The 27992-nt window shown below is 38.6% G+C and overlaps 1 protein-coding gene and 1 long non-coding RNA gene across 3 annotated transcripts; one reads left to right on the forward strand and one right to left on the reverse strand.

Annotated features, from left to right (window-relative positions):
• Window positions 1–12: 12 nt before the first annotated feature.
• HSPH1 (heat shock protein family H (Hsp110) member 1) lies at window positions 13–24836 on the forward strand. Of its 2 annotated transcripts, XM_026108877.2 has the most exons (18): window positions 13–331; window positions 1699–1756; window positions 4990–5130; window positions 6992–7114; window positions 8309–8408; window positions 11309–11442; window positions 11940–12184; window positions 13067–13295; window positions 14328–14434; window positions 15915–16048; window positions 18636–18841; window positions 19674–19805; window positions 20554–20691; window positions 21111–21236; window positions 21773–21880; window positions 21983–22102; window positions 23282–23443; window positions 23964–24836. In XM_026108877.2, exons 1-18 carry the CDS (start codon window positions 225–227, stop codon window positions 24162–24164), a joined length of 2571 nt encoding a protein of 856 aa, XP_025964662.1. In that variant the 5' UTR covers window positions 13–224; the 3' UTR covers window positions 24165–24836. The 2 variants fall into 2 exon arrangements, with proteins under 2 accessions (XP_025964662.1, XP_025964663.1); XM_026108878.2 differs by lacking the exon at window positions 19674–19805.
• On the reverse strand, window positions 24167–27967 carry LOC135327158 (uncharacterized). Its single transcript, XR_010387281.1, has 3 exons — window positions 27789–27967; window positions 26465–26565; window positions 24167–26375 (listed from the first exon to the last, which is right to left on the reverse strand). It is a non-coding gene; the product is annotated as an uncharacterized LOC135327158 (long non-coding RNA).
• Window positions 27968–27992: the final 25 nt, after the last annotated feature.

Consider the following 27992-nt stretch of genomic DNA (forward strand, 5'->3'; position numbering starts at 1 on the left):
GCCGGTGAGTGGTTGCCGCAGTTTCTGGAAACTTCGTCTCATTGTCATATTTAAAGCGGCGGTGCGGCCTCCCTCCCCCTCACCCCCTTCGCCCGGAGGCGCCGCGCGCGGGACCGGGACCGGGGCCGGGCTTGGGGCCGGGCCGGCCGCAGCGCCGAGAGCGGGCCGGGGCCGCGCGCAACTACAGCGGGGGCGCGGAACGGGCAGCCCCTGGCAGCGGGACCATGGCCGTGGTGGGCTTCGACCTGGGCTTCCAGAGCTGCTACATCGCCGTGGCGCGGGCCGGCGGCATCGAGACTGTCGCCAACGAGTTCAGCGACCGGTGCACGCCGTGAGTGCGCGGGGCGGGGGGGCGGCCCGGCCGGCGGGGTCCCGCGGGCGGGGAGCCGTTACCCCGGTGGAGGGGTGGGGGTTAACGGTCGGTGGAGGGCCCCGCGCTGGAAGGTGCTAGAAGCTTCCAGGCTGCTAGGGGAGGGGGCTGTGCCCGCTGTGTGTGGTGGGGAGCAGGTGACCCGGTGTGGGGAGGCCACAGCCGCTCGGCCCCGCGCGGGGGGGACCCCGGCGCCGGCCGCCTCCGCCGTGGGGGAGCCCGGCGTGGGCGCCGGGTGAGGGCAACACGGCGGCGGGGGGAACCGAGCCGCGCTGCAGCGCGGGGCCCCGCGGCGGAGGAGCCCGTGCGGTGCCCCGCCGTGCCCCTGGCGTGTGCGTATCGCGAAGCAGGCTGCTCGCTCTGAGACGGAACTGAAGCGTGTCTTGGGGAGCGCCTACTAACTTGGAAAGCGAGGGAACTCGTAGTGGGGGTGTTCGTAAGCCTAATGGTGCGGCAGGCTGGGAAGGGCTCTTGTTGCGGCGTGAATTCCCACCCAGGGAATGTAATTTGGTGTACGTGGACTAGAGGGTAGTCTCTGTTGGCAGGTAGGTTCTCCCGTGTGGTTGGCGAAAGGTAATACTGGAATTGAAATCCTCAGCTTTGCGGTGAATGACTTTTAAGGTTAGCTTGGGTTTGATTTTCACGGGAGATAAAGGGAGAAGATTCAGCTATAGAGTTGCATTCTGTTGTCTCTTGTGCAAATGCATATTGCTGCGGGCAGTTAAAACAGTTTACAACTTAGTAATACACGCAAATGAAATCTGTTTTGTAATTGTCTTGTTGATGATGAAGTTTAGCACTCTAGTTCTTATTGAAACCATTCCCTAGAGCTGAGTATGCATGAATTTAAAAGTTCCAGATTTCATCTATTTTTAATTTAGCCGCATCAAGAAAATGACATTTTAACCAAAAAAAGCCAGTTTCCCTGCAGTAGGGTGGTTCACTTAGCTGAGTGGATTCTCTTCTAACTGCCCAGAGCAGTTTACCTTTATTCTGAGGTCAAGTATAGAAAGCCTCGGGCTCAAAGCTAGAGTTGTGAAGTTGTGAGCAAACAGAAATGGGTAGGATGGAATCTGGATGTGACATCTTAACTGTAATCATCATATTTAACTGTGTTTGAATAAGCCATTGTGAAAAGTCCTGGATTCAAGCCAGGACTTTAAAATGGATAAGACTCTCATTGTAGTGTGTTACCACAAGCTGCAAGAACCTCACTTTAATAGAAACAGAGTTTCAAGTTTTACACAGTTGTAAAAAATGTATCCACAGCAGTTGTTAGTACCATTTATGGTCAGTACAGTGTTAATTAGCCTGTTGTTCTTTTTCAGATCAGTTGTTTCATTTGGATCCAAAAACAGAGCTATTGGTGTCTCAGCTAAAAACCAGGTAGGTCATTTCCTGACATTTGTGAGTAATAGTAAAACAGCAAATTATTTGATTTTAGTGGGTACCTGTCCCTAAAATCAAATAATTTCTTCTTCTCAGTTAATCACTTTATTTTAGAAATGCTGCACTGTGCTGACATGCTTCCTGCAAAGAAATGTAAAATGCAAGTTGTTTTAGCAAGAGCATTACTGATCTGTATTTTATTAACGGTAGTATCTTCCAGTTAAACACATTCGTCTTCTGACAACTTAGTCATCAGATTTCTTGTCCTAATGCTTGTCTGTAGGATTTTCCTGCATTTGAAGGAAAGCATTTTAAATAGTGGATATAGTTTCTTAAAATCAGATGTGAACGTGAACCAAGACTCTTGGCCCAGATTTTTAAAGCTATTTAAGTACCTTGTTACCTTTGGTTTCTTAGTAAGGTAAGTGCCTATGTTCTGGTTTTTTTAAAGGTCTTCATTTTTGTTTGATCAAGCTGCTCTGAAGGGGACTTAAAGAAATATTTAAAGTTATATTATAGTAATATTTTCATTTTAAAAAGAAATTTCAATTCTGACACATCTTAAAGTAACTAAATGCAGTGCTTAAATTCTCAAGTATTGTAAAACCTCTGTTTTGTAGGCTGTTACATAACTACTGCCAGTATAGACCAAGCATGCAGTCTTTGTTGACCTGTGCAGATCTCTCATGTAGTAAAGGCACTGCAGTGGGTTTCCATGGAGAGAGCACTAAAGGAGACTTTTTCCCACTGTAACGGTTCCCTTAATTTTCAACAGCCAAGGAAATAAGAATAATTTGTATGTTCATAAGCACGCACACATCTTCAGTTACAGGTTAACATTCAGCGTAATGTAGTAAATGTGTGTGTGTGGGGGGGTTGCCTTAGACAAATTTCATTTATATCATTACATCTGTTGATTTAGCTGTTGGCTTTTGCTGTTTTAAGTCATAAAATTCATTAGTGTACAAAAAAAGAGTTATTATTCAAAATAAATGACCTAAATTCTATGTAGATACTCTTGAGACTAACTGAAAGATATAACAATGTTGTTAGATCATTCTATTAAATTCTGTTCAGAACTTGAAGTAAACTGAAAGCAAAGTAGATGGTCTCTTAAAATTGCATTTAAAAGTATGTGTGCACAATGGTCTCATGTTTTCTGCCTGCCTGAGACTTCAGTTGCCTTCAGACTAGCTAGCATTTAAGGGATTTTAATATATTGAGTCTTTCATGCTTAGTTGTCCTAGCAGTTGAAACAAAATATTTTTGCCAGAAGAAAAGAATGTGAAACTTAAAATGATAAAAGATTTCAGAGCATGAATTCCTCTTGTAAGCCATCCAGTTTTGCTTGACCACCTGTTGTATAGATCAGGTTTCTCTTGTAAATGTGGAAGTTTCTTGACTTGGACAACTGAGAGTTGTATTTTCAGTGACTTAGGATATAGTGGCTGCATATATCAAGGAGGAAAATTATTATCTTACTCCTTTGAGTAATAAGTTTATTAATTAAAAAAATCTTGACTAGTGACTTCAGGAACGTGAGGATATGTGAGAGAGCTCAGAATACTCAGAGGTGGTCTCTTGCTCTGACACTTGGGCTGTTTTTGTAGTGATTTTTTTAAAGAAATTCTGTGACACATTAGGTCAGTCTTGGTAGCACTGGATGTGAACAGCAGTGTGTCAGTTAACCAACCATAATCTCAGCTTTCTTAATTGTGACTAAGCAGGAAGATATTGAAACATGCTAGAGATCTAATGGCATAGAATTGCTCTAAAAATAACTTAAGATTGTTCTCTTGGAAAAGGCTTTGAGTTTAATTCTAAATTAGGTTATAAAAAGCCACCAGAATGTTTGTACTTCTCTGCCCACTGCATAATTATTTTTTTTGCATCCACATTCTTCCATAGTACAGCTGTGAGTTACAGAGCATTCAAGTAGTATGAAGTTATGGCTATACAAATAATGAAACAGTGCCAGGAAATGGTTTTGGACACTGGAACTTAAATACTTTATTGTATTAAAGTATTGGAATAGCTCCTGGCATGATTTTGGCCTGTACAAACTAGCATTCTCCATTACAATTGCTGGGCACTGTTTGGCAGTTAGAATAGGCCAGGAACAATTTCCAATAGGGAGTTTGAGTGTGGCATCTTTCTCCACACACATGATACTGTTTGGAAGTTAACGTTTAATAGTATGGATATGGACCGCTTCTTTGTCAGTGGGTTTTCCTGTTGGGGAACTGTCATAGAAACATCATTTACTAGTATAAGATATAGTTTTAACCTGCAATGGGTAATTTCACATGCAATAAGAAAGTGGTAGTTTCCTTTGAGGGTTGTAGAGGCAAGAAGCCTTCCTCAGTGTGCTCATCCTTTGACTTACTGCCATGGAATCTGTTGGTACCTGCCTGAAATTATGCAGGAGAACAATACACTTCTGTAGTTTCCATCCAATAGAATAGGCTTCATTCTGCTCATGGAGGTATTTGCAGATATGTTTGAGGTGTATCTCTTTTAGGCCACTCTAGTCATCTAGAATGCCTCTCTCGTTTGGTTCTACAGGGAACTTGTAGTGTATTTCAACATACACTTTAAACTGGCACTGGTTCTAAAGGGATACTCATGTTTCTAGCTGCTTGTTATCATGCTGTATCCTCCTTTGGTCTGGCACAATAATTTTTGAAACTGAACAAGGGAACTGAACTGGCTTGAAAGTAACTCGGGAAAAAAGCGAATGAGTGCTGAACTGGATCAGGAGACTGATCAGCTTGAAACTGATTGACTGAATAAACAATTGTTTGTGCTTAATGTAATGGGGGCAAAAAAAAATGACTGGAGGTGAGGTGGCTGGGAATGTGGTGCCAGCTTGCAGTCGTTGACAGTCAGTGACAGTGAAACTGGCTCCTATCTATAATTATTTGAATTGCAACTAAATTAGGTGGCTAAAGTAGTAGATACTATAAATGCTGTTACTGCTCACCTGATTGCTTCAAGATTTGAGAGCTACTTGTGTCATGTAGCTCTGACTCATTCAGATCTTCTGCAATAATGAGCTGGTATAGAGCTGTAGTACCAGATAGCAATTACAGGTGCTATAGAAATAAATGCAGCAAGTAACTGAACAGTTGTCCTAAAACTTGACTGGTGCATGGGGTCATAGAGAGCAATGCTGAACATTGGAGGATGATTAAGAGTAGTTTTCAAAATATCCTGTTTTTTCTTTACAGCAAATTACTCATGCCAACAACACAGTATCTAACTTCAAGAGATTTCATGGCCGTGCGTTTAATGATCCTTTTGTTCATAAGGAAAAAGAAAAGTTGAGCTATGATTTGGTTCCTATGAAGAATGGTGGTGTTGGAGTAAAGGTAAATTTGTGGTACAGCTTTCCACTTTTTTATAGCCAAATGGAAAACTTTGTTTCAGCATTTAATCATAAAAATACAGGTTTCATTTCATCTCTCTAAAGGTTTTCTTTAACCTTTCCTGTACAGAGGGGCTGTTGTATGAATAGCCAGCTTCATCTTTAAGTAATGTATATTAACTATCAAATAAAGCCTCACTGTAAGTAATTGCTCGAATATGAGCTTCCCTGGTGGCAAATTGCACATGCAGCTCAAGCATTGCAGCAGAAAAACTGCTAAGATAATTACAAGGTTGTTTGGTTTTACTTTGAAGTATTAACCTGTTTCTGTCTCTCCTATGTCAAATGCATTGTAAGAGCCTAATTACATGGTCACATACTCCTCAAGTAGTAGGAACGCTTTAAAATCTTTGTTACAAGTGAGTGACATCTTTGTAGTGGACTGTGGTATCCTGTAAGATACTTGCAGCAGATGTTCAAAAACTGTCTTTACAATATAACCCAGGTTTGTGCCTCACTCACACTACAAGGAGTTTGTTGGCACAGTGTCAGCCTTTTCTAGAAAAGAGGTACAGTTACTAACATTAGATTCATCTAAAGAACTGTATGAAGATACTGGTAATAACAGGTTTGCTGGCATAACAGACTATAATACTGCTTCCCAGATGAAGGCTCTAGCTTAGTTAGGGCTGTGGGCTTATGTTTTCTTCTTTTCTCCATGCCTTGATCTGGTGCCTCAGCTTCAGTATAGATCAGGCTAAGTAATGAATAGATTACATAAGAGATTATGCATTAGACTGAATTTTCTGACTGCAAGGATAGTCAAGTTTTAGAAAGGACAAGACACTTTTTTGATGCAGATTGTGACTTGTGATGTTAACAGTTCCAGATAGAAATTAATGTTTTCCTTTAGTTGCAATAAGTGTAGGTGTCTTTTACTGTAAAAGAAAGTTTAGTATTGAGAGAACAGTGCTACTTGATATTTCTTTTTGTTCTCGGTCTGTCTGGAGAACAAATGAGTGTGTTCTTATATTTGGGGGAGGGGAAGGGGGAGTTTTGAGAGTAGATTCAGTAAGTAGCATTCAGTGAGATTGGGGTATTTAGCGACCAGTTGTTCCACTGAAACTGTAATGCCCTGTTGTTGGTTTTCCAAGTTGAAATGATGTGAATAAAAGGCAACTACTACTTTAAGAATCAATCATAAAATGTTCTTTCCCTTCATTGTTGGCATTTATTCTAGTACACAGAAAACTGATGATTCAATAGGAATTTTTAGGAGGGGGCAACATGAAAATTAACTTTTTACTGAGCTTTATATTTTAAGCTTATAGTTTTATATGCATAAGGTGAAGTTTTGATGTGCAGTTCTTCATTTTAAAATCACCATCTTGGCAGTTAGGCTTTTAAGGGAGTTAATTTTTTGGCAAAACTCATACTCTTCAAATGTTTGAACAGAAGTGCAAAAATGTCAGGGGGAGATAATCAGCATGTAATTCTATACTTTTCTGCAGTTGTCAGCAGTTTTCAAATGATGACTATTTTCACTTTTTCAGCATAATACTGTGGGACCATGTCTTATTCATGTTTTACACCCATGTCACTTTCTAAATCACTTGAAACTCCCAGCCATTTTCTTCATCTATGGAGTTAGTATGGTTCTTGATGGCTAAGTCTGTGTCAAAACAGAGTTACTGCTTTGGTAGACACTCAAGTGGAAAATTAAATTGTAAACTGCAGTTTTATAATGGACTAATTAAGCTTGTCAGGGTTGAAAGAGTATTAGGCAGCAGCATATCCGAAATGTTGAATGTAAGTTTTTCTCCAATTGAAATTGTGGAATTGTTTCCCCTATTTTTTCTATCCAGGTCATGTACATGGATGAGGAACACATCTTCAGTGTGGAGCAAATTTCAGCTATGTTGTTGACTAAATTAAAGGAGACTGCAGAGAGTAACCTGAAAAAGCCCGTAACAGACTGTGTTATTTCTGTGAGTAATTGTAGTGTACAGGAACAGTATGTCTTTGAACTTCAGCTATTGAGGGCACTTTGTTTCTATTTGCGTATAATGAAAAAGAAACGGTATAAGCACTTACAAAGGGATTAATCCTAACTAGCTTTAGAGCTTTAGACTTAAACAAATCCCAGGCCCTTCCATATTCCAGTCCTTGAATGAGTTCATGAAGTAGTTCTCTTGGTGATGTCTGAACTTCAAGGCCCCAAGAGCATTTCCTGGATCCACATGTGTACCTTGCTGCAGCTAGATTTCATGTCTGAGCACGCTACACAATGAAGATACCTTTGTTTATCCAAGTGTGCCCCCCCGGCAGCTGAGAACTTTAATTTCTGTCCTATTTCAGTAAGGTAATTTTTTCAATTTATGACTGTGCATGAAGTGACCTCAGATAAAGAACAGTCATTCCATTACAGTGCTCAAATATAAAATAACATTTGCCTCTCTGAGTGAATAACATTCACCTTCTTCAGAGTGACATTCTGAAGAAGTTGTTACATCTAAGAATGTTTGGCTCTGTTATTAGAAGAATTTGTTCTCCAGTCAGTATTTGGAAAGTTAGTGTCTTCTAATGATGTAGTTTCTGTCTCTGATGACATCAGAGGTCTCTGTCCAAAGCCAAGGCTAGAAATCTGTAGCAAATTTTCAATAATATACTTCTTCAGAATCTCTTGCTGTTTTTTGCCCAAAGTTATTTTGGCCAAAACAGATTCTGTTTATTCATATCATCCCTTATTTCTTTGTACCTCTCATCTGTAATACTGCTGTTTTGGGTTTTTTTTTCTTCTTGGACAGGAATACCTGAACTAATTGTGACTGTGGTTCTTCTGTGTGTCTCTCCATAATACCTGGTTGCATATTTTGCACCTGTAATTCAAGTTCTGTTTTCTTGCTCAAGTTTCTACCATTTGTATACAGATATTTCATTCGCTTCTTGCTAGTGTGTACTAGTGTAAATTTGCTGACGCTAGCTTAATTCCATCTAGTGTGAAGCAGAATGTTTAAAGCCTCAATTCAGTACGGTAGTTGTATGTTAAAACTCGCAGTGAGTGTCTTCGTTAAAGATGTAGAACAGACAGACATTTTTTAAATGAAAATTTTTAAATGAACAGTGTTTTATGATGTGTCATTTTCTGGAAATAACTTTCTGTTCTTACCTGCTTTCTTCAGGTTCCATCCTTTTTCACAGATGCTGAAAGGAGATCTGTTCTGGATGCAGCTCAAATTGTTGGATTAAACTGTCTTAGATTAATGAATGACATGACAGCAGGTAGGTGTGGTAGAATAACAGTTTCTGCAAAGCTGTGTATGGTAAAGGTACATTTAAGTACTTTAAGAAATAAGGCTGGTTTTAAAAATCAGACACTAAACAAACTTGTTCGAAACAGTTGTTGCCCTCTTCCTGACTTCCTCTTTCACATTAATGTCCTCTGTATGCAAGTGTAGATGAGATGAAACTTTAGTGATAGTTATGTTCCTGTGTGCTTGAGAATCATCACACTTGCCTAGACTACTCATCCATTTAGTGTCCAGATTTCAGTGAAAGAAACCTTCTAATGAACAGTTATTGGAACACTTTTAAAGGAAATTGCTTGAATAATCTTCATTTAATAATTTCCAAAGTTTTTGTCAGTGTAGTTGTGAGTTTAAAAAAAAAAATTAAACGTAACTGTTCTCATTCCCTTTATGTTCAAGATGCTTAAAAATAATTGGCAGAACAAGTACCTTATTTGGTCTTTTTTTTAAAAAGCAAGTGTTCTTATTCTAAGTCTTCCAAGGTTTTTTGTACATGTTTGAATTATTCAGAAAAATTGGGAGGGTTTTATTTTGTTTGAAGAAACAAGAGCTTTCCATGCTGGCATTTTTGGTGAGCACTGGGTGGATTTGTGTTTCTGAATCAATTTGTTTAAAGAGTAAAATAATCTTAAGCATGCATTGATGCATTGATATCTTCATGTTTTCTAGAATTATTTTCAGATACATATCTATGGTAAGGTATAGGGTTACTAGTGAACATTGCCATTTAATCAATATTAAGATTTTTACACTGAGCACTCTGTTTATTTACACCTAATGAGGAACAAGCCTGACAATATAAAAACCTATAGGTTTATGTTAGTGTTATCTAACTTCAGCTTAGTTTCTCATTTGTATAGCAGAGTGCTATAGAGAGCATGTGGCAGTCTGAATTCTTGAGCTGGGTAAGTGTGGATGCCACAGTGGATGCACTTGTGTCCCATGTTCGTGTGCGTGTAATCTTCTGAGCTGCAATATTCAGCTGGATTGCATATCTCTTGGATGTAGAGAGAAGAGGAGGAATGACAAACACCCAGCCCTCTGCATTTAATGTTCAAATTTCCATTTTTTAAATATTTATGAAGAAATCAATCTCCACAAAAAACACTTAATTTGCCATTCAAGAAGAACCTTTCCAACCCCTTCCTTTATTGAAAGAGAAGTAACCCTTCATGCAAGTATGTGCCAACTAAAAGCCTTGCCACAAAGGCATTGTCCTTTCCTTTTTTGATTATTTGGCAGAACACTTGCATCAGCTCAGTCGTGACCATACATGAACCTTGAACTTTTCAGGACTTTTTAGCAAGGATCATTAGAATCTTTGCCTTTGAGATGAACAGTCCCCAAATAGTGCAGATAAGCTGTCTCATATCCTTAGCACCACCAGCATATGTGTAGCATATAGCACTTCTCATTTTGCTTTCCTGGCTTGAAGGGCAAATGAGCAATGTTTTCTAACACTTTAAATTTAAGAATCTTTGATAATATCTGTGGGAAGAGGTCCTGATTTATAATAGGACAGAAAAGACAAAAAGTTTATTTCCTTTTGGCCTGATAAAAGGCAACTACAGCAGCTGCTTCCTGCTGTGATTTATCAAGTTCTGTTCATAAATTCATTTTAGCTTGGAAACAAAGATAATGTGTTCAGTCTGAATATAAAGTCAAGAATATAAACATGAAATGAGTGGCCAGACCAACACACAATTTTGATCTCAAAGATATAGCACTTAGACATACTACACGAAATAGAGCTTCTGTTCTTTAAGTACCTGTTAATGACTTGGCTGTAGGCGGGACTACTGTGATGCTGACAGTGGTTTTTTTATAGACCCCAAAGAATCCATATAGGTGAAAATGAGTGTGCCAGCTGCAGGGAGAACTTTATTAGACTCCAGAATTAATAAATCTCAGTCCTCTGCTCAGTGAGAAACCAGGCTGTCCTTGTTCCAGATGGTCTGGAACTACTGGTTTTGATGTAAGAGAGGTGAGCCAATGTTGCATTCTCGTCATGTAAGAGGATGTCACTCGCTACAAAACCTTGCTCTTTAAGAGCACTTATTCACAGCCTTCCTTATGACTTTCTCTAATGCTCTAATTCACTTGCTTGATAATGTGGCCTGTAACCTGGGCTATTATCTTGCACATGGGATTTTTTTCATGCTCTTGCACATTCTGTCTGTCATGCCAAAATCTCAGCCTTTCCTACGTTATGAGGTAGCTGAAACTCTAGGCTTTCATTTTTCATCTGTTACTGTATCAGCCCCATTCCTAGCCTTGACACTGGTATCCCTCCAGAATGGTGCTGCAGAGTTTCTGGTGTCCCTTGACTGTGTCATCCTGTGTTTACATGCCCCATTTGCTTTTGTTTTACACTTCTGGCACACTTCATAAACTGTCGTTGCCTGATATCCCCTGTTTAGGCTGAAATTCTTCCCTTTGTCTGGCCTCTGCTGCCTGTTCGTAGCATTTTCAGACAACCTTCATGCCTGGGGTATTTCTTGTAAATACAAAACTTCTTTAAACACTGTTTCTGGTACCTAGAAGCTAAAAACTGAGCTGTCGATAAACTGAGATTAAAGTAGATAACCCCCAAGCCAAGCAGGGTCATTGCTTCTTAGACTTGAATATTTAAGTGTTTAGGGATAGAGCATATACATGACTGAGCAGGAGTTTTTTGCTTTTCAGGTTTTAGGGCATATATTAACAGGATACAACTTCTATATAGGTACGATCTTGCATAGGTGTACTATGTTAAGTACAAGTCTGTTTTTCTCTTGCTGCTTTTGATCCTATAGCTAATGTTCACAAAGATGTGATGGTGTGTTGGAGACTCACTGAAGATTGCAATGATAATATCTGACACTTGCTTTACAGTGGCTCTGAACTATGGAATTTATAAACAAGACCTTCCAGCTCCTGAAGAGAAGCCACGGATAGTAGTGTTTGTTGATATGGGACATTCTGCATTTCAAGTATCAGCCTGTGCGTTTAACAAGAGTAAACTAAAGGTAGTAAGACTAACTGAAAATAAAAGGCTTTATGAAACACAAGAATTAAATGATCTGCAATCCTACTTTACTTAAATTCTGAAATAATTTAATGCATGTGCAGTGGCAAAGAAAAGAAAGATGAAGACTACTTTTATCAATGCCCTTCATTAGAATGGTTTTAAGCAGAGGCTGTAAATTGCTTGGTGTACACCAATATAGGTACACAGTACAGTTGAAATCACTCTAGATAATGGATATGTGTATGCATTAAAGGTGTGTTACTGCTTAAATTGTGGCCGTTGAGGGTTGTCATCTAGTTAATTAGGCTTACTTCCACTGTTAAAGTGAAGAGCAATTTTTGACTGATGTGGTGAATAAAATAGAGCTTGTGTGTTGGAACATGGGCTGACTTGTCTCCAACTTTTTTTGGAAACAAAGGCTTGCTGATGTTAGACTGCTGCAACATTTGATTTTCACCAAGTGTAAAACTAAATAATTGTGTTCTTTCAAACCAGGTACTTGGCACAGCATTTGACCCTTTCTTAGGTGGAAGAAACTTTGATGGAAAGTTAGTAGATTACTTTTGTGCAGAAATAAAAGCAAAGTACAAACTGGATCCAAAAGCAAAAGTTCGAGCTCTTCTTCGTCTGTATCAGGAGTGCGAGAAGCTGAAGAAACTAATGAGTTCAAATAGTACGGACATTCCCCTAAATATTGAGTGTTTCATGAATGATACTGATGTATCTGGAAAAATGAACAGGTGAGGCCTAAAACAGGCAATTGCTTTGCTGGTTGTGCTTTGTAAACTGCTTCTTCCCATGTCCTAAAGAGACTTTTTGTGATAGAATTCAGGGCAAGTACTAAAGAGCTGTGTCATTTTCTTTTAATGCTAGAATAACTAAGGCCGAAATGCAATGTTCAGCTACCTGAGCAATGGGATGCACTGTTTGAGTGTAATAATGTGTGCATGGTAAGCATGGATTCTTTGTAGAATGATACATTCTTAAAGCCACAGACAGATGCATGCAAACCAGACAGGTTTAGGTAACCTAAATCCTATGCCATTCTTAAGATGGCAACAAATGGAGCTTTTTTCTTTTTTCTGTCCTTACTGTATTGTGGATTTTAACAGAGAAATGGAGGACAGAACCAATGCTATTGGAGGATGAGTTGATTATGACCTGGTATAAATGAAGTCTTCCTTTAAACACGTGTACATGCTCATAGGCACAACTTCATTTGTAGTTGCTGCTAATCCTGTAACTAATGTCACGTGAGTGTTTATTTAGTCTCCAGTACTTACGGAGCAGGTTTTCATAGTAAAGGAAGCACCAGTGCTTTTTGCATTCTTATCTGTAACCTCTGCTCAGAGGCAAAAATACAGCGCCTGCCCAAACAGTACCTTCATCTTGCAGTTTAATTGATTTACTGCATTGATAACAGCATAGAAAAATCTGCAGAGCAGCTGTTCAGGCACTGCTTTCTGTTGCTGTTACCTCAGTCCTTTCACAGGGGCTTAACCATAAGTCTCTTGTTGCAGTGTAGTTAACAAATCTGTCCAGAATCAGTTTAGAAACAAAAACACCAGGAAATCATAGTGGTGGGACAGGCATGTTTTGATTAGTTTTATTCTGTTCCTTAGGTCTCAGTTTGAAGAACTGTGTGCTGACTTACTGCAAAGGATAGAGGTGCCTCTACTTTCACTGATGGAACAAACACAGCTGAAAGTGGAAGATGTGACTGCTGTAGAGATTGTCGGAGGAGCAACCCGCATTCCTGCTGTCAAAGAGAGGATTGCTAAATTCTTTGGCAAAGATGTCAGTACAACATTGAATGCCGATGAAGCTATAGCTAGAGGCTGTGCTCTGCAGGTACTGTATTGGCAGCACTTGAGAACCTTTACACTTCTATTTCTTGGGAGCACTATTCTGTGGTCTTCTAACATTTCTCCTGATCTCTTGGTTAGCTCTCCAAAAAAGAACCACATTAAGAGTGGTCCCTTTAAAAGCAGACAAGGGAACATGTTCACTGGTCTGTTTAGGGAACTCTGCTGTTAAGAGTTCACAGTATTCTTCTGTGGTACATTATTTAAAGTACAGTTCAGTGTATTCTATTAGCAGGCCCCTCTTCTCTTTAAAAGAACAGGACATAGGAATCTTCTTTTAAAGAAAAAATTAAGTTCTCAACCTGAGAGAACACCAAAATGTACAAAAAAATCTGTGTAGAGCCAAAAACACTGCAAGTCTGTATTTTTCAGTATCCAACTTTCCATCTGTGTAAAACTGACCTTTATTCTATTGTTGTCCCTGTGCTCCCCTATTTATTTTTGTGGTTTCCAGTCCAAGTGAACTATTTTTACAATCAAAGCACTCCTTCCTTCCTTCCTTCCTTTTCTGCTTTACCCATTCTCTTATTTCACTCCGTCTTTGTCTTGTTTCTTTATCCCATCTTACTAATTCCTTCCATCACTAGCAGTCAATTCTCTGCAGGGAAAGAAGCAGAACCTGTAAGGCAAACACTATTTTTTATTTTTTTTTAGGGCTAAGTAATGCAGCACTTATATTCTCTGCAATCCTCCTATTTCTTTAGACTGTTACCATTTTCACAAGGTATAGTAGGAATAAAAACTGACATTTTTAGATTAAATGTTTGAAATAAGAATAATTGGGTTGTCTTAAGAGTGGGCCAGATGTCCCACTAATCCAAAGAATGTAAACACTTCTATAGGAGATTTTTGTTTTATCAGATTTCATTAAAATCAAGCAACTCACCTAACTGTTTTAGTAAAGCCAGCACAGTTCTCATTTTCCGCTGTTTATAGCAAGATGCTTTAATGTATTGGGGAGGGGCAGGGAGCAGAAAGAGCAGTTAACCAACTGTAATACCTGTCTGTTTTCTTTTAGTGTGCAATTCTTTCCCCAGCTTTTAAAGTGAGAGAATTCTCTGTGACAGATGCAACACCATTCCCAATATCTCTGCTGTGGAACACAGAAGCTGAAGACACTGAAGGGTAAGTAGCTCAAAATACAGTTCTGGGAAGCTTTTGGCCTTCAGGATTCAAGGATAATGTTCTTGGTTGTATTTAAATTAAGATCTTGGCATTCTGATGCAGAGACCGTGTAGGTCTTGCACCAGAGACTGACAGCAGGATTCTGTATAAAAGTATGAGGTAAAATTTTTAGCCATAACTATCCTCATATATTTCAAAAATAAATAAATTACAACTTAATTAAGCTGTCAGTCAATGTCTTGTTTCCTTGTATTTCCCATATCTGCTTGTCTGTGTTGTGTGGGTTTTTTTTTTTTTTTTTTTTTTAAATACAAAATCAACTATATGAACTGCTAGATTCTGATCACATTTTTCTTTCTGGCTTTTTTTTAATCAAGGTCTTCCTAACACCTATCTGGATTACTGCTTTAGTAGGAATGTTATGCATTACATAAATGTCAGCTTCTGTGGATACTGCTTGTCTGGCTGAAAGCAGAAGCAAGGATTTAACCCTTCTGTGGTTTTATTGACTCGGTTGACTGGAAGGGAGAAGAGGGATTTCTTGCAATTGCAGTGTCTTAAGACAGTGCCAGTAATTATGGCACTGTGCCAGTAATTATGCCATGCCTATGGGAAATGCAGTTATTGCTGTTTAGGATGTACAGAGATCTACATTTTACTTTGTGAGAATTTAGGGAGAGTAGTAGAGGGACCTTTCATTCTTTTCTCATGTTCTCTGTAGTTCAACCTTTAGTCTTTGGTCTTTTCCTTTTGTGGGCATGCAGAACCTAGTATTTGATAGGGCACAGGCTTCTGAGAGCAAACTGTGGGTTTACATTCCAAGTGAAGCACTTATTTTCTCACATTTAGGTTACTAGATGAGCTCCTTCCACAGTTAGGAGATAAAAATTAGTTGGAAATTAGAAAGAATCAGACTGACATGATGGGGCACAGAGCCCAGAGAAAGAACAGAAAGCTGTGGGGTGTGAGATTCCCCCTGCTTCTTTCCCCTCTCTCCGCTCCCTTGTCATATCAGGGAAGGAATAATAATCTGGTGTCAGGGTTCTCAACTGAGACATAGAAGGCAAATGAGTAAGGAATTAGCAGGGCTATAATTAGCTTTTTGAGTCTGAGGAAGGGTGCAAATTATGATTTAAATTATGCCATTCCAAGCTCTGAGCAACATCTTTGGAGGAAATAAATTTTGCAGGTCTGCTGATAGTCTATCACTCAAGTTTCCACCTACATCTAAACTTATTTGCTTCTGAGACTCAAATCAAAATGAGTGGAGTAGGGTAGCTTGGCATTACAGTACACAGTGGTAAATCCCCTCCTCCCCCCCCCCCCCCCCCCAGTCGAACAGTAGCAAAGACTCTTTCTTGGAAATGTCCAGGACGGTAAATTTGTCAAAGCAAGGTGTTGTTTCTCTTGGCAGTTTCTGACCCTAGATCAAAACGTTTCAGCTAAAATATTTTGCTAAGACTGATGTTTTCAATTACAGGGTCCATGAGGTGTTCAGCAGAAATCATGCAGCACCTTTCTCCAAAGTTCTTACCTTCTATAGAAAAGGCCCATTTGAGTTAGAAGCTTTTTATTCTGATCCTAATGGAGTCCCATATCCTGAGTCAAAAATAGGTAAGTAATTATTCTGGAAGTGGTGCTGTTCTCACATTGCTTGGTATCAGTGTTGGTCTTAAATCAACTCTGCAATAGTGACATGCTGCATGGTGTTACAGTAGAGCTGTATGATGGATATATATTTAGTCTTTTATGTCTGGAGGACTCTATTTCAAACAATCCCGTTTCAAGGTAACTAAGTTTGGCTTTTGCCTAGCTTCAAAAGATGCCTCAGTATGATGAACAGATGAGGGAGAACTGGAACAGAATGGCCAGGACTAGAATGAGACTATAATTGCAAAAGATGCTTAACTACTTTTAACCCTCCTCTCTGCCTTTCGTTAAAGCAAGCTAGGAATATTTGAAAAATATCTTCTGTATATAGAAAACTTAAGTATGAATTACCTATTAGCAGTGAAACCATAAAACACTTGAATTACTAGTTGTTGCAGTTTTCTGTACTTGATGGATTTCTCTTAATGTTGAATAAGCTTTAATCAAGGCAGCCTGAGACAGTGGCAGCTACAAGACTATAGTAGTGCAGTGGCAGCTACAAGACTATAGTAGTGATTTGAATTGTATTGGTAGCATTTATGAACAGCTGTTTCTTGCTTTTTGACAAATTAAAATATTGAAGTGTTGACAGTTACAAAGAGTTTAGAATGCAGAGATTGTGATGGTAATGACAGGCCAGTTAAATACTTGCTCTTGAGTTCTAAGCATGGAATCAGATGTTTGCACAGTAGAATTAATATAGAAGTTTGTTACTAATTGTCAAGTAATTGCTTGGTTTTGTTAGAAAGCTCAACAGTTATTACACTTTTTTCAGGGTGGTAGAAGGAATGACAAATATCTCTTTTCAGAAAAACAGTTTCTCTTCTTTTGTTTTTTGTTTATTATACCCAAGCTATCAATTGGTTAGGTATTTCACGATACAGCTGTTCTGTTGGTTAACAGTACACTTGCATTATAATATCAGAATGGTAGTATTAAAGATTAATTTTACAAATACTTTGGAGGTGTTTGGGAGAATACATACGGCAAAACCATCTCCATCTGATTTACTGATACTTTGATACATAATGCACTGCAAAGTTAGCTGTAACTATTATTCTAACAGAGACCATCAGTTGTTTTCCCTGTCTTGAAGTAAATTATGTGGTTGTTTCACTGATAAGTCAAATACCCTGTATCTTAGAAACTAGCATGGTATTTTGTAGTCACAGAAACAACAGACTTCCATTTCCATAACTGTATGACCAATAGTGGGATTTGCCTGTTAAACTTACATGGCTATAACAAATGAAAAGATGTTTAACTGCTGTCTGCAAATTGAGCATGGAATTTGAAAATCAGATTGGTTTCAGCTCACCCACCCACTAACTCTTTGCTCAGAACAGAGTTGCTGATAGCTCTGACTGAGGCAGGACTTGAGATGGAACTGTCAAAAGAGAGGACAGGTCACAACCCCAGTATATTGGATTTGAAGAGGGGATTACAGTCTTTAACTTATAAAGCAGGCAGATAAAAGCCCATATGCATGAGGACTAGACCCATGACAACAAAATGGTGCATGTAAGTGTATATATACTCATCCTGTGATGAAATTAATGTACTGCTGCTTAGTGGTTATACAAGCATCGTAATCTCCAGGTTGCTGTTTTGGTGATGAACATATAACCATGTAGTAGGCAGAAAAAACACTTGTCTGCTTTTAAGTTAATGTCAAGATCTGACTTTTCATACACTTTTAAGCTAGTTGTCTGTCTCTTACTTTCACAATGTTTACTTCAGGTATTACAGGGGCCACAAAACTACACATTCTGCCTCAGAGCAAAACGTAATGACAGATTTATGTGGATATTAGAAGCTGAAAATAAAAAAATGTGATTTTTAAACTTCCAAAAATACTGTTTCTATACTGGACAATAACATGTATTAAAATGACATTCCTCAAAGCATTTGCATTAAACTAAATCTTTGTATAGTTTTCTTTTATCCCATTATTGCATCACAGACAGCACAACTATGGAAGGGTGGACTTTTATTTTTGGTATTTTTTTCTGTATTACTGGTGTCAGGAAAACCTACCCTAGATGAAGAAAATAAACATTCTCCCTTTTGATTTGTAAGCAAAAATATGCTAGTATTCAGCCAGTTTTGTCTTCAGTAGTATTAATTTCATTTTGGGGACTCTGAGATGCACATAGATAGTAAGGCATTGTAAAGACTTTGAGAACTTACTGTTGATGTTGAAATAGATGTGAAAAAGCATTAAATTTTGTCTTAGATTTGTGGGCTGAATTTTACAAGCCTAAAAAGTAAGGTGAAAATATATTTTTAATATTAGGCACAGTCAGCATGAAGCCAGAAAGACAGGCTTAAAAACCTGCAATGATATTTCTAGATGACTTCTGTCCTTTCCTCCTGCTAATTTTGTTGCTGGTGGAGTGCCCTGGCGAGAAATTCATGAGCCATAAATTCCTCAGGCTCCACTGGCTTGGTCAAATACATAGAAAAAGCCTTTGTATGAAAGGGAGGTATTTTCCTGACTCTGTAATGTCACCTAGTTAATGCCATCATGTGAATATTCTTTTGTTTTTAGGTAGGTATGTTATACAGAATGTGGCAGCCCAGAAGGATGGAGAGAAGTCTAAAGTCAAAGTGAAAGTTCGTGTCAATACTCATGGCATTTTCAGTGTGTCTACTGCATCCATGGTAGAACCAGTTAAAACTGAGGAGAGTGAAGATGTCACTGTTGAGACTGAAGTAGAAACTCAGGACCAGAGGCCTCCTGAAAATTCAAATGATGTGAGTTGATCTTTCTTGTGCATGAATGTCCTTACTGATGAAAGTGCATTCTGCTGTTAAATACTTAAGAAAAGTAACTTTTTCTAAGGAGGTAAAGTGAGGTTAATTTTGAGATATGCAAAGCTGTCAGGAAAAATAATGTCATTATAAGAATGGGAGAAATTCAGTGCTGCTATCCTGAAAATACATGTATTTCAAAATCAATTGTAGAGCCTGTTCAAAAAGTGCCAAGTTACCTCCAGTATAGCCAAATGGCAACAGGAGGGTTACTTGAGGGTGGGCTTAACTACAGCAGCTGCAAGTATTCATGTGTTCCAAATAGGAGGACTCAGTTTGGATTATTAGTCATCTGTGCTTTGTGTTGAAGGGGTTTGTTTATAATCCTGCATATTAGTCAAGTTTTGGAATTTCTTGTGAAAGGGAAAACTGGATTGTTTTACAGCATCGAAGGAAGGGGGACAGTGGGGAATAATGCAGTATTGTTATGGTGGACTTGATGTTTTAATAGTTTTCTGAGGGGATAAAAAACTGAAAAGCTATGATTCAGTAAAATAAAAGCCACTTTCTGCAAGAGAAAGTGGTAACACACACACACGCGCACAAGTTTTAGGCTGCCAGTCTGGCACTGGCAGCATTTTCACTAAGTCCTTCCTGACTTGCACCTAGTTTGTATCTCTTTGTTAGTTAAAGCATGTGTGTGTCTGTGTGTGCACAGGATGCTTTGTAGGGCACATTGTATAGTATGTGTGTCAGAAGTGAAGTGCCCTATGACTTGTAATAAATACAAGTGCACATGCCTTCTACATCCTTTGTGCCTGGGCTTTCATTTCAGAAAAATATCCAGCAAGAGAACAGTGAGGCTGGAACACAGTCCCAGGTACAAACTGATGGTCAGCAAACGCCACAGTCTCCCCCTTCATCAGAACCTCCCTCTGAAGAAAACAAAATCCCAGATGTCAAGAAAGTGAGTGACCCTTTAACTCTGTTGAAAATGTTATACTCTATAATGGTGGCATTTAAAATGGTAACCTATTCCAGAAAAGTAAGGAACTTGGTGCTCAGGTCCTCTTTCATTTCTATTCTTCTTCTATTATGAAAAATGATCTGTGTAGCTTCTTATGATTTTTTTTTCCCAAAGAGTTTGAAAAAATTCCTGCAAGGAGTAAGTGTCTCCACCACATCCATGTCTTTATGCAGTGTTGCAGAGCTAATTGGTCTGGCTTGCAGAAATTTCAATTTGTTTAATCGCTGCTAGAGGCCAAGCTTGTTAGACCTGCTGAGAGAAGCTGGAATTGGGGATTCTTAAACCTAAGAGGAAACAATTTATGTGAAAAACGTGGATCTGCATGATATGGCTAGTAGTTTGCTTTTATATGGATGGAAAATGTTTTTGTCTAAAATCTTGCCACTGTCAGCATCACTAGTGAAGTGCTAAGCTACAGATGGACACTCCCAGAAAAACTGTCAATAGACCATATATCTGGGAGATGCCCTTCTTGTTGCTTAATACGGTCCATGAAATAGACTGTGAACAGCCTAGAATATGAGATGTAATCCCTGAAAGGGAAAGTGTCTCACAAGCATATATTGAAAATTATGAAAGAACACAGAAAATTTCTGTGTTCTACCCAGGGATGTTTCTACCTATCCAAGTGTTACATCATCAGAAAGAAGTCAGGAATATGATCTTATCTATCTTCTCTCCAACTCAGACAAATGAGAAGAAAGGTGATCAGCCTCCAGAAGCTAAAAAACCCAAGATAAAAGTAAAAAATGTGGAATTGCCTATTGAAGCTAACTTGGTTTGGCAGTTAGGAAAAGATCTCCTCAATATGTATATTGAAACAGAGGTGAGTAGTGTGGTTAGGCTGCTTTCTTGATTACAGTTATTTAACATTTCTCTGCTTTTTGTGGCAACCTCTGATCTTTTAATGAACCCTGGAATGTAGATTGACACCTAATTTACTGTGAGCTAATGCACTGTCTAACAGTAATATGTAGCTGACAAGTGTTAATCAAAAAGAATGAAGCATCACTTAGTGATAGTATCAGAACAGTATTCCTTGGTAAGATCACAGACTGGTTCAAGCTGTTTCAGTCTAGAGAAGAACATTATATTTCTTCAGGTGAGTCCACTGTGTAGCTATCAGAATGCTAGCGGTTATGTGAACTAAGGCCTCTGGGGGATGTAAGTTTCACAGAAGCTGTGCTTTTTATGATGCTATTTGAATATAGATATTTAATTAAAACATTTTCTGCTCTTATGCAGGGTAAGATGATTATGCAAGACAAACTGGAAAAAGAAAGAAATGATGCAAAGAATGCAGTGGAGGAATATGTGTATGAGTTTAGAGACAAGTTGTCTGGACCATACGAAAAGTTCGTTTGTGAAAAGGTAGGTTATAGTTTGAAGAGCTTCTCTGAAAACATTATTATCAAATACATATTCTGTATTTCTTGGTCAAGCTTTATCATACCCATCCTGGAAGTAGCTGAAAATTGTGACTTATTTGATGGCTGTGACTGATCCAGAATTAGGTTCTGGTTTTGCAAATAGTGTATATAGCCCTGAAAACAAATTTTGTCACCAGGGAGTAAAGTTATGTTTCCAAATAAAGTTAGTGACTGAAAATGGAAGCTGCATTATGGTATCTATAACTAAGGACGTGAATTAAAGCCACACTGCAAGCCACACTGGCTGAATCCAAAGCAACCAGTTGCATATGCTACCCTATGGCACAGACTTGTGTTTCCCAGTTAAGAAGCTGATATGATTTAATTGCCATAATTAAGCCAAAGCTGCAGTAGAAATGCAGTTTTCCTTCAGGAGGCTAAGAATTAATGCTTATATTTAACTGTCCTGTCTAAGACAAGCACAGTCAATTATTTTATATTTTGATGCTGAACATGCTGAATTATATTCACACATAGGATCTGCAAGGATTCTCTGCACTGCTAACAGAGACAGAAGGCTGGCTGTATGAAGAGGGTGAGGATGAAGCTAAGCAGGTGTATGTAGACAAATTGGAGGATTTAAAGGTAGGACTGTTTGTATGCCCAAAAAGCAAAATTTCCAAAATACCACAAGAAACAGTGTTAATGTTAATGAATTGTGTAATGCATAGGAAATGCTTTTTCTAGAAATTAGGTACTCCAATTGAAATGCGCTATCAAGAAGCAGAAGAAAGACCAAGGCTGTTAGGAGAACTGGGACACAGGCTCCAATATTATGCTACGATAGCTGGGGAATTCAGGAATAAAGTAAGTGCCCTGAAAATATCTTTCTTTTACCACACAGTATTTCACTGAGGCCCACCAGCTGGCAGAGATTTCAAATTCACTTTCAGATGACCTGCAGTCTATTATTATATAGGTTATGAAATTAATACTACAAGTGTCTCCCAGTACTCCACTTCAGTTGCTTGATACTTCCCTGGATATTTTCAGGCCCAAAAGGACATCCTCAAAAAGTGAAGGCTAGACTATAGTCTGATCTTTTAAAAGCTAATCTGACTTCTTTAAAGGTGTGCCTTAAAGGTGTACATTCCAGTCCTTTCAGGAGCAAGAATGGATATTGTGCCATGCTGAGAAGCATGAGTATAAAAGACAGTTCAGGATGAACTAAAACAAAGCATTTTATGTATACGGTGTATCCTTTTTTGCCACTGCCATTTGAAGATGACTTTCTTTATAAGCATGCCTGCCTCTGAAAATTTAGTCCATAGCTTTCAGCTTACCAGTTTAAATAGGGCAGCTCACAACACTCAAACTAATTAAATTTGACTTTGAGACTTGCAACAGAAGCAATTCTCTCTTCACAGCTGTAGATCATAAGACCATTTTTATTAAGTGAATCGTGCAGTAATATTGCATACACAGTTTTGAAATAACTAACATCATTGAATACAATAGGTTTAAGATTCAAATCCATGTCCTGAATTCTCACCCAAAATCATAGGTTGTGTTGCTGGGTATGTCCTTCCCCTCTCTGTTAGCTACTTGCCTAACTGTTAGTATGGCACAGTGGGGAATGCTCCCAAAGCTGAGCCACTCTGAGCTTTCCCTTCCTGTGTACAGCAGAATGGTGCTATCTTAACTGCCCTGGGCTCACATAAGACTTCCCAGAAGAGAGGGCAGGGTTTCCTTTAGCAATCCGGTTAGAAATGTCATGTTATCTTACTGCGTGACCTGTTTGTGAAGCCTGCATTCCCTTCTGTGAACTATCTCTCTTGCTTGATCATCCGACAAAGGAAGCTTTATTTTGACATCTGTATCTCTTTGTCTCTTGCTGTAACTGATCTGGCTTGTTGCCAACTTCTGTTTATTTTCAAAATCAGTGAAAATGATAAATGGTAATTAATTGGAATAGTCTTGACAGCATAACTTGATGCCAGTGAACTTGACATTATTAACTAATACAAAACATCTGCATTTGTGCAGGATGAGAAATACATACATATTGATGAAATGGAAATGATGAAAGTAGAGAAGTGTGTTGGTGAAGTGGTGGAGTGGATGAATAATGCTGTAAGTGCACAGGCTAAGAGGAGCTTAGATCAGGATCCAGCTGTGCATTCATGTGAAATTAAGGCAAAGCTACAGGTAAGTACTGAAAGAAACTAATTTTAAAGGCCAGTGCTAAAGCTAGACTGATTTTTCTTGTTTTTTGTTGTTTTGTTTTTTCTTCACATTTAATCTTACTGCTCCAGTGTTTTTAAAGTATAGTTAGAAAGTACAGGTAGCATGCATTTCAGTAGAAAGCACATAAGCAGGGGAGCTTATAATAATACTGTACACAATTCCATGGCGTCATAGATATTTTGTCTTTCAGTCACCTTGAAAAGTCGGCTTGTTTTTCAGTACTATTGGCAGGTAAAAGAATAGTCTTGAAAGATATGTAAAATACAAAATGTTAAATAAAGTACTTTGTCCACAGAACTCTTATGAAGTAAATCAGTTAAGTTATTTCAGGGTGCAGTCTGTACTTGTCAGCTTGGACTCGGCAAACAAGTAAAGAGACAAGTTTCAAACAGTAACAAGCACAGGGCTCAGCACACTGGTGAAGCCATTGGGTCCTTTATATATATATATTCTGACCATAGCTCTTTCCTCTTTCTTGCAGGAGTTGAACAATATCTGTGAGCCTATTGTAACACAACCAAAACCAAAAGTTGACTCTCCTAAGGAAGAAAATCCATTAAATGAACGGAGTGATTATAAAAACGAAGACATGGGAGATGACGACAAAAATTCTGAAATGCCTCAACAAAATGGTGAATGTCATCCAAGTGATCAAAACACCATGAGCATGGACTTGGACTAAACCACTGCACTTGCAGCAAATTACTTCATCCCATGACGGAAGATATTTTTGCTGTCGTATGTGATGGAGGCAGGGTGGGGGGGATGCATTGTTTTGGGAACTATTTATATTTTTTTCTTAAAACTTGTCTGGAATATGCTGTATTATGGGAGAAAGAATAGTAATAGTGTTGGTCATGACTATCCTAAAAGGAAAATTGCCTTGGTAACTTTCAGATTCCTGTGGAATTGTGAGTTCATACTAAGCTTCTGTGCAGTATTTAACCATTTGCATCACTAAAGATGAAAAGAAGCCCTTGCTCTGAAACATACTGCTCTTTCAAGAGGTTGTAACTGAAACCTTCGTAGGCATTTGTAGATGCCAAGGTAGTTTTCTTTCATCTGGACATCTAATTGGGTATGTCAATTAAAAAGTCAGTGTCTATCCCATTCATAAGGACTTTCCAGAAAAAAATCCTTCTATTCTGAGGTTTTTGACCATTGCAGTCCAAAGCAGTTATCTGATAATAAGATGGTGAAATGTGTTAGTAGCATGCAGAAACGCTTATGTTTCGTCTCTTGCTAAACAATACATTTTTCATGTGGGGTACATAAAATGAAGGAAATGCTAATCCTGTTAGTGTTATTGTGAAGCCTTTTAATGAGCTTTAAAATAAAGTTCATTTTACTGGTATCTCCTGAGTTGTTGGCTTTAGCTGTTTTCAGTACTTCTGGTATAAGTCAGTACCCTTTTCACTGTTTATGGCAGATAACCAAGGCCACTACTTTGCATTCCTGTGCATGAGTCCTAAAAAGCTGTAACTCACATACTTAGCACAGAATAATTTGTGTAGTAAGCTGAAAGTAATAACTGCTTAATCAAATAGAGAGACCTTTCTTTCCTCTGCCCTGAGAAATGAGCACACCTGAAGGAACCCAGAAACTTCACAAACGTAAGGCATATGATAAAATTTCTAAGATTTAGATCCCTGTAGCTTAGAGACCAAAATCTGCAGTTTGGAAGATGATGTTAAAAACTGACTGAAGACTTAGCACAATTTCAGGTGCCGTTTGTTATAGATTGAGCTAAAAAGGCAAAATGAGGTTTCAGCTCGTTTTAGCAAGTGACTCTGCTTAGACCTTTAAGTGGTTTAAGAACTAAAAAATCTTCTCAGGTGAATCTCTGAAGTCTTATCAAAGAAGCTTATTTTTAGGTACATGTAGCAGAGGATGGTATTGAGAGATATAATTCATATCCTCTGACCTAGACATCAAACTGTACTAGAGAATCAGGCATTTGAAGTCAGTAGGGAAGGGATTTTTCTTTTTGGAAGCATATTCCAAAGTGTGTTTGGAATCTCCACTGATGTGTTGGAGTATGGAGTGTGTAAGCATGTGTAACCAGATGCTGGAAGGCCAGAGAGTCACTGAGTGCAAGGTTTCGGAAAAGGATGTGTGCTTGGGAGTATTTTATCTGCAACAACAAAACTACAAAAAAAAAAGAGAGAAAAGGAAGTTTTGTTCCACTAGAGCTATTAACCTGGGGGTACAGTTGAGAGGACTGGTGCTTGCTCAGGGCCAGCTAGTCTTACTCTTGACTAGCCTTTCTCTCTTCTCATTACTGCTTTCAGCAACATCCCTAGTTCTCCTAACAGCCAGGGGCAGGAGCAATGCTACAGTGCATGCAGCTTTCCATAGCAGTGTCTACTTGGCAGCATTGGCTGTAAGAAGCAAGTGGTGTTGTGGCGTGTGGGTTTTTTGTTTTTTTTGTGGTATTTTGTTTGTTTGTTTTTTTACACACTACTTCTTGCTTAGGTTATTGCTTGCTGAAATGGACAGTATGGCTCTAGCACCATAAAGATGTTAGAACTTACATTGCAAATCAGAAGGATCCTATAGCAGGAAGCTTAGTCTGATCATAGAAAGACTTTGTAGAGACATCTTATTTAAAGTAGAATTCTACTGGAACAGCTAGTCCTCGAGCTACCCGAAAAAGCTTTGCTGGCACTAGAGTGATGGATTATCACATGTTCAGTTACCTCTAGAGAAGGTATTGCTCTAATTTTCCTCTAATGCACCTTCATAAAAGAAATCTGTACCAAGTACAGACAAATTGGGTTTTTCACAAATTTCTGGAACATTGATTATTTCATAGCAGTTAATGGTGTGGTAAGTGCTCAATCCCTTCTGGTTAAGTGGCTTATTTAAATTCTTACAGTGCTTGTGCTTCAATCTGAAGAAGAAAATTGAAAGCAGAAATTAGTAATGCAAGCTTCTTCTCCCCTCCCTCTGAATTAATGAATTTCTCACTTCCCAATTTACCTTTGACCAGAGATCTTTGAAAGCCACTTGTTCATTCCCACTTTGATTTCAGCATCAATAATAGAGATGTGAGGATGTTTGGAATGGTAGCTTTCTTCATGCTGCAACATACCAAAAGAACACTCAGCAGTGCAAGGAAGTCATTACATTTACTTACAACATGTCTCTAAATTCCCAATTTTATATAAGCCTTTACAAGTGTTTTGTTATTATGGCATTACTAATAAGGAGAATATCCAGCAGTATTCAATGTATTCTTACTGTTTAGGTATGTTTTTTTTCAAGCTGCGTTCTGAGAGTCTTTGGACTTCTTTGAAAGATCCTAGAAAAGTGTCTAATAAAGACCAACTTTTTTAAATCCAAAAATCTGTGTGTGAAGTATGCAGGGAGATCAAATCCCCACTAAAAATGTTTAAGGATGTGAGTCGAAAACCATCAAAAAGCATTTACTCAGACTGCCTTTATGAGTCATTATTAACCTTAGTTAAGTGTATAAATATGCCTTAACTGACATTATCTTGCCAACATAATGGACTTATGAATTAACTGCTGCTTTAAAATGAAATTTGCAAGCCCCCAGCACACATGAAATAGCTTGAAATCCAATCTTTCTGTAATTCTGAATTTCAGATGTTTCAAACTTATGTAAAATACATAAGACTTACTAGAATTGTATTTTATAGTTTGCCCTTATGTTTTTCCAAAAGATTAATGGAAGTAATAATTGTGAAATGATGCATAGTGTTAGGGGGAATCACCCCTCCCCTGCAGATCTTTAAGTATTTTAAACCACTATGGTAGAGTTTAGATCCATAAAAGGGCAAAAAAAAAGTAAAATTAAAAATAATAATAAAATCTACAGCATAACTTCTCACATAAAGGCTTGATCTAGCACATCTTTCTTTACCATTTTATGGACTAACAATGTACAGACTGACTATTATTAAGGTGCAACTAGTGCATAATAACAGTTGATCCTGTGTCTGGACCCTCACTGAAATGTTTCTTTCATTATTTACTACTTCCCCTATTTTTGCAATATTTTTTTTCCTTCATGGACACCTGATAAAAATGAAGCCAAAATAAAACAATCTTTCTGAAATACCAAATATGCCAGCTGCACACATATTGAAGTTTTAGTTTACCAGATGGTAGTCTATTTAGTATACCACAGGTTGAATTTAATTCTTTTTCTTAAGCTGTTCTATGGAATCCAAAGATGTGCCCTAAGTGCAGCACCTTGCCTGCATTACTTGTTTTACTAGAGGACAGCAATGGAGGCCTTACCCATTGCATGGAGAAAAACTGTTGTGTATGCACAAACCTTAGGCACAGGCTTCCCCTGGGCTTTGGCACTCTGGTCTGAGTGGATAACTTGCAAGACAGAAGATTGTCCTTCTAGCACTGGATGAATGGGCAGGCTTTGTGGGTCTGTCAGGATTTCATAGGGAACCCTGGGGTGTTTCCAGGAGGCAGGAGTGAAAACCTCCCATGGCTCCGTCTGGCCAAAGGTCCCTGGAGGAGGGAG

The sequence above is a fragment of the Dromaius novaehollandiae genome, chromosome 1, assembly GCF_036370855.1.
Source record: "Dromaius novaehollandiae isolate bDroNov1 chromosome 1, bDroNov1.hap1, whole genome shotgun sequence".
NCBI lineage: Eukaryota > Metazoa > Chordata > Aves > Casuariiformes > Dromaiidae > Dromaius > Dromaius novaehollandiae.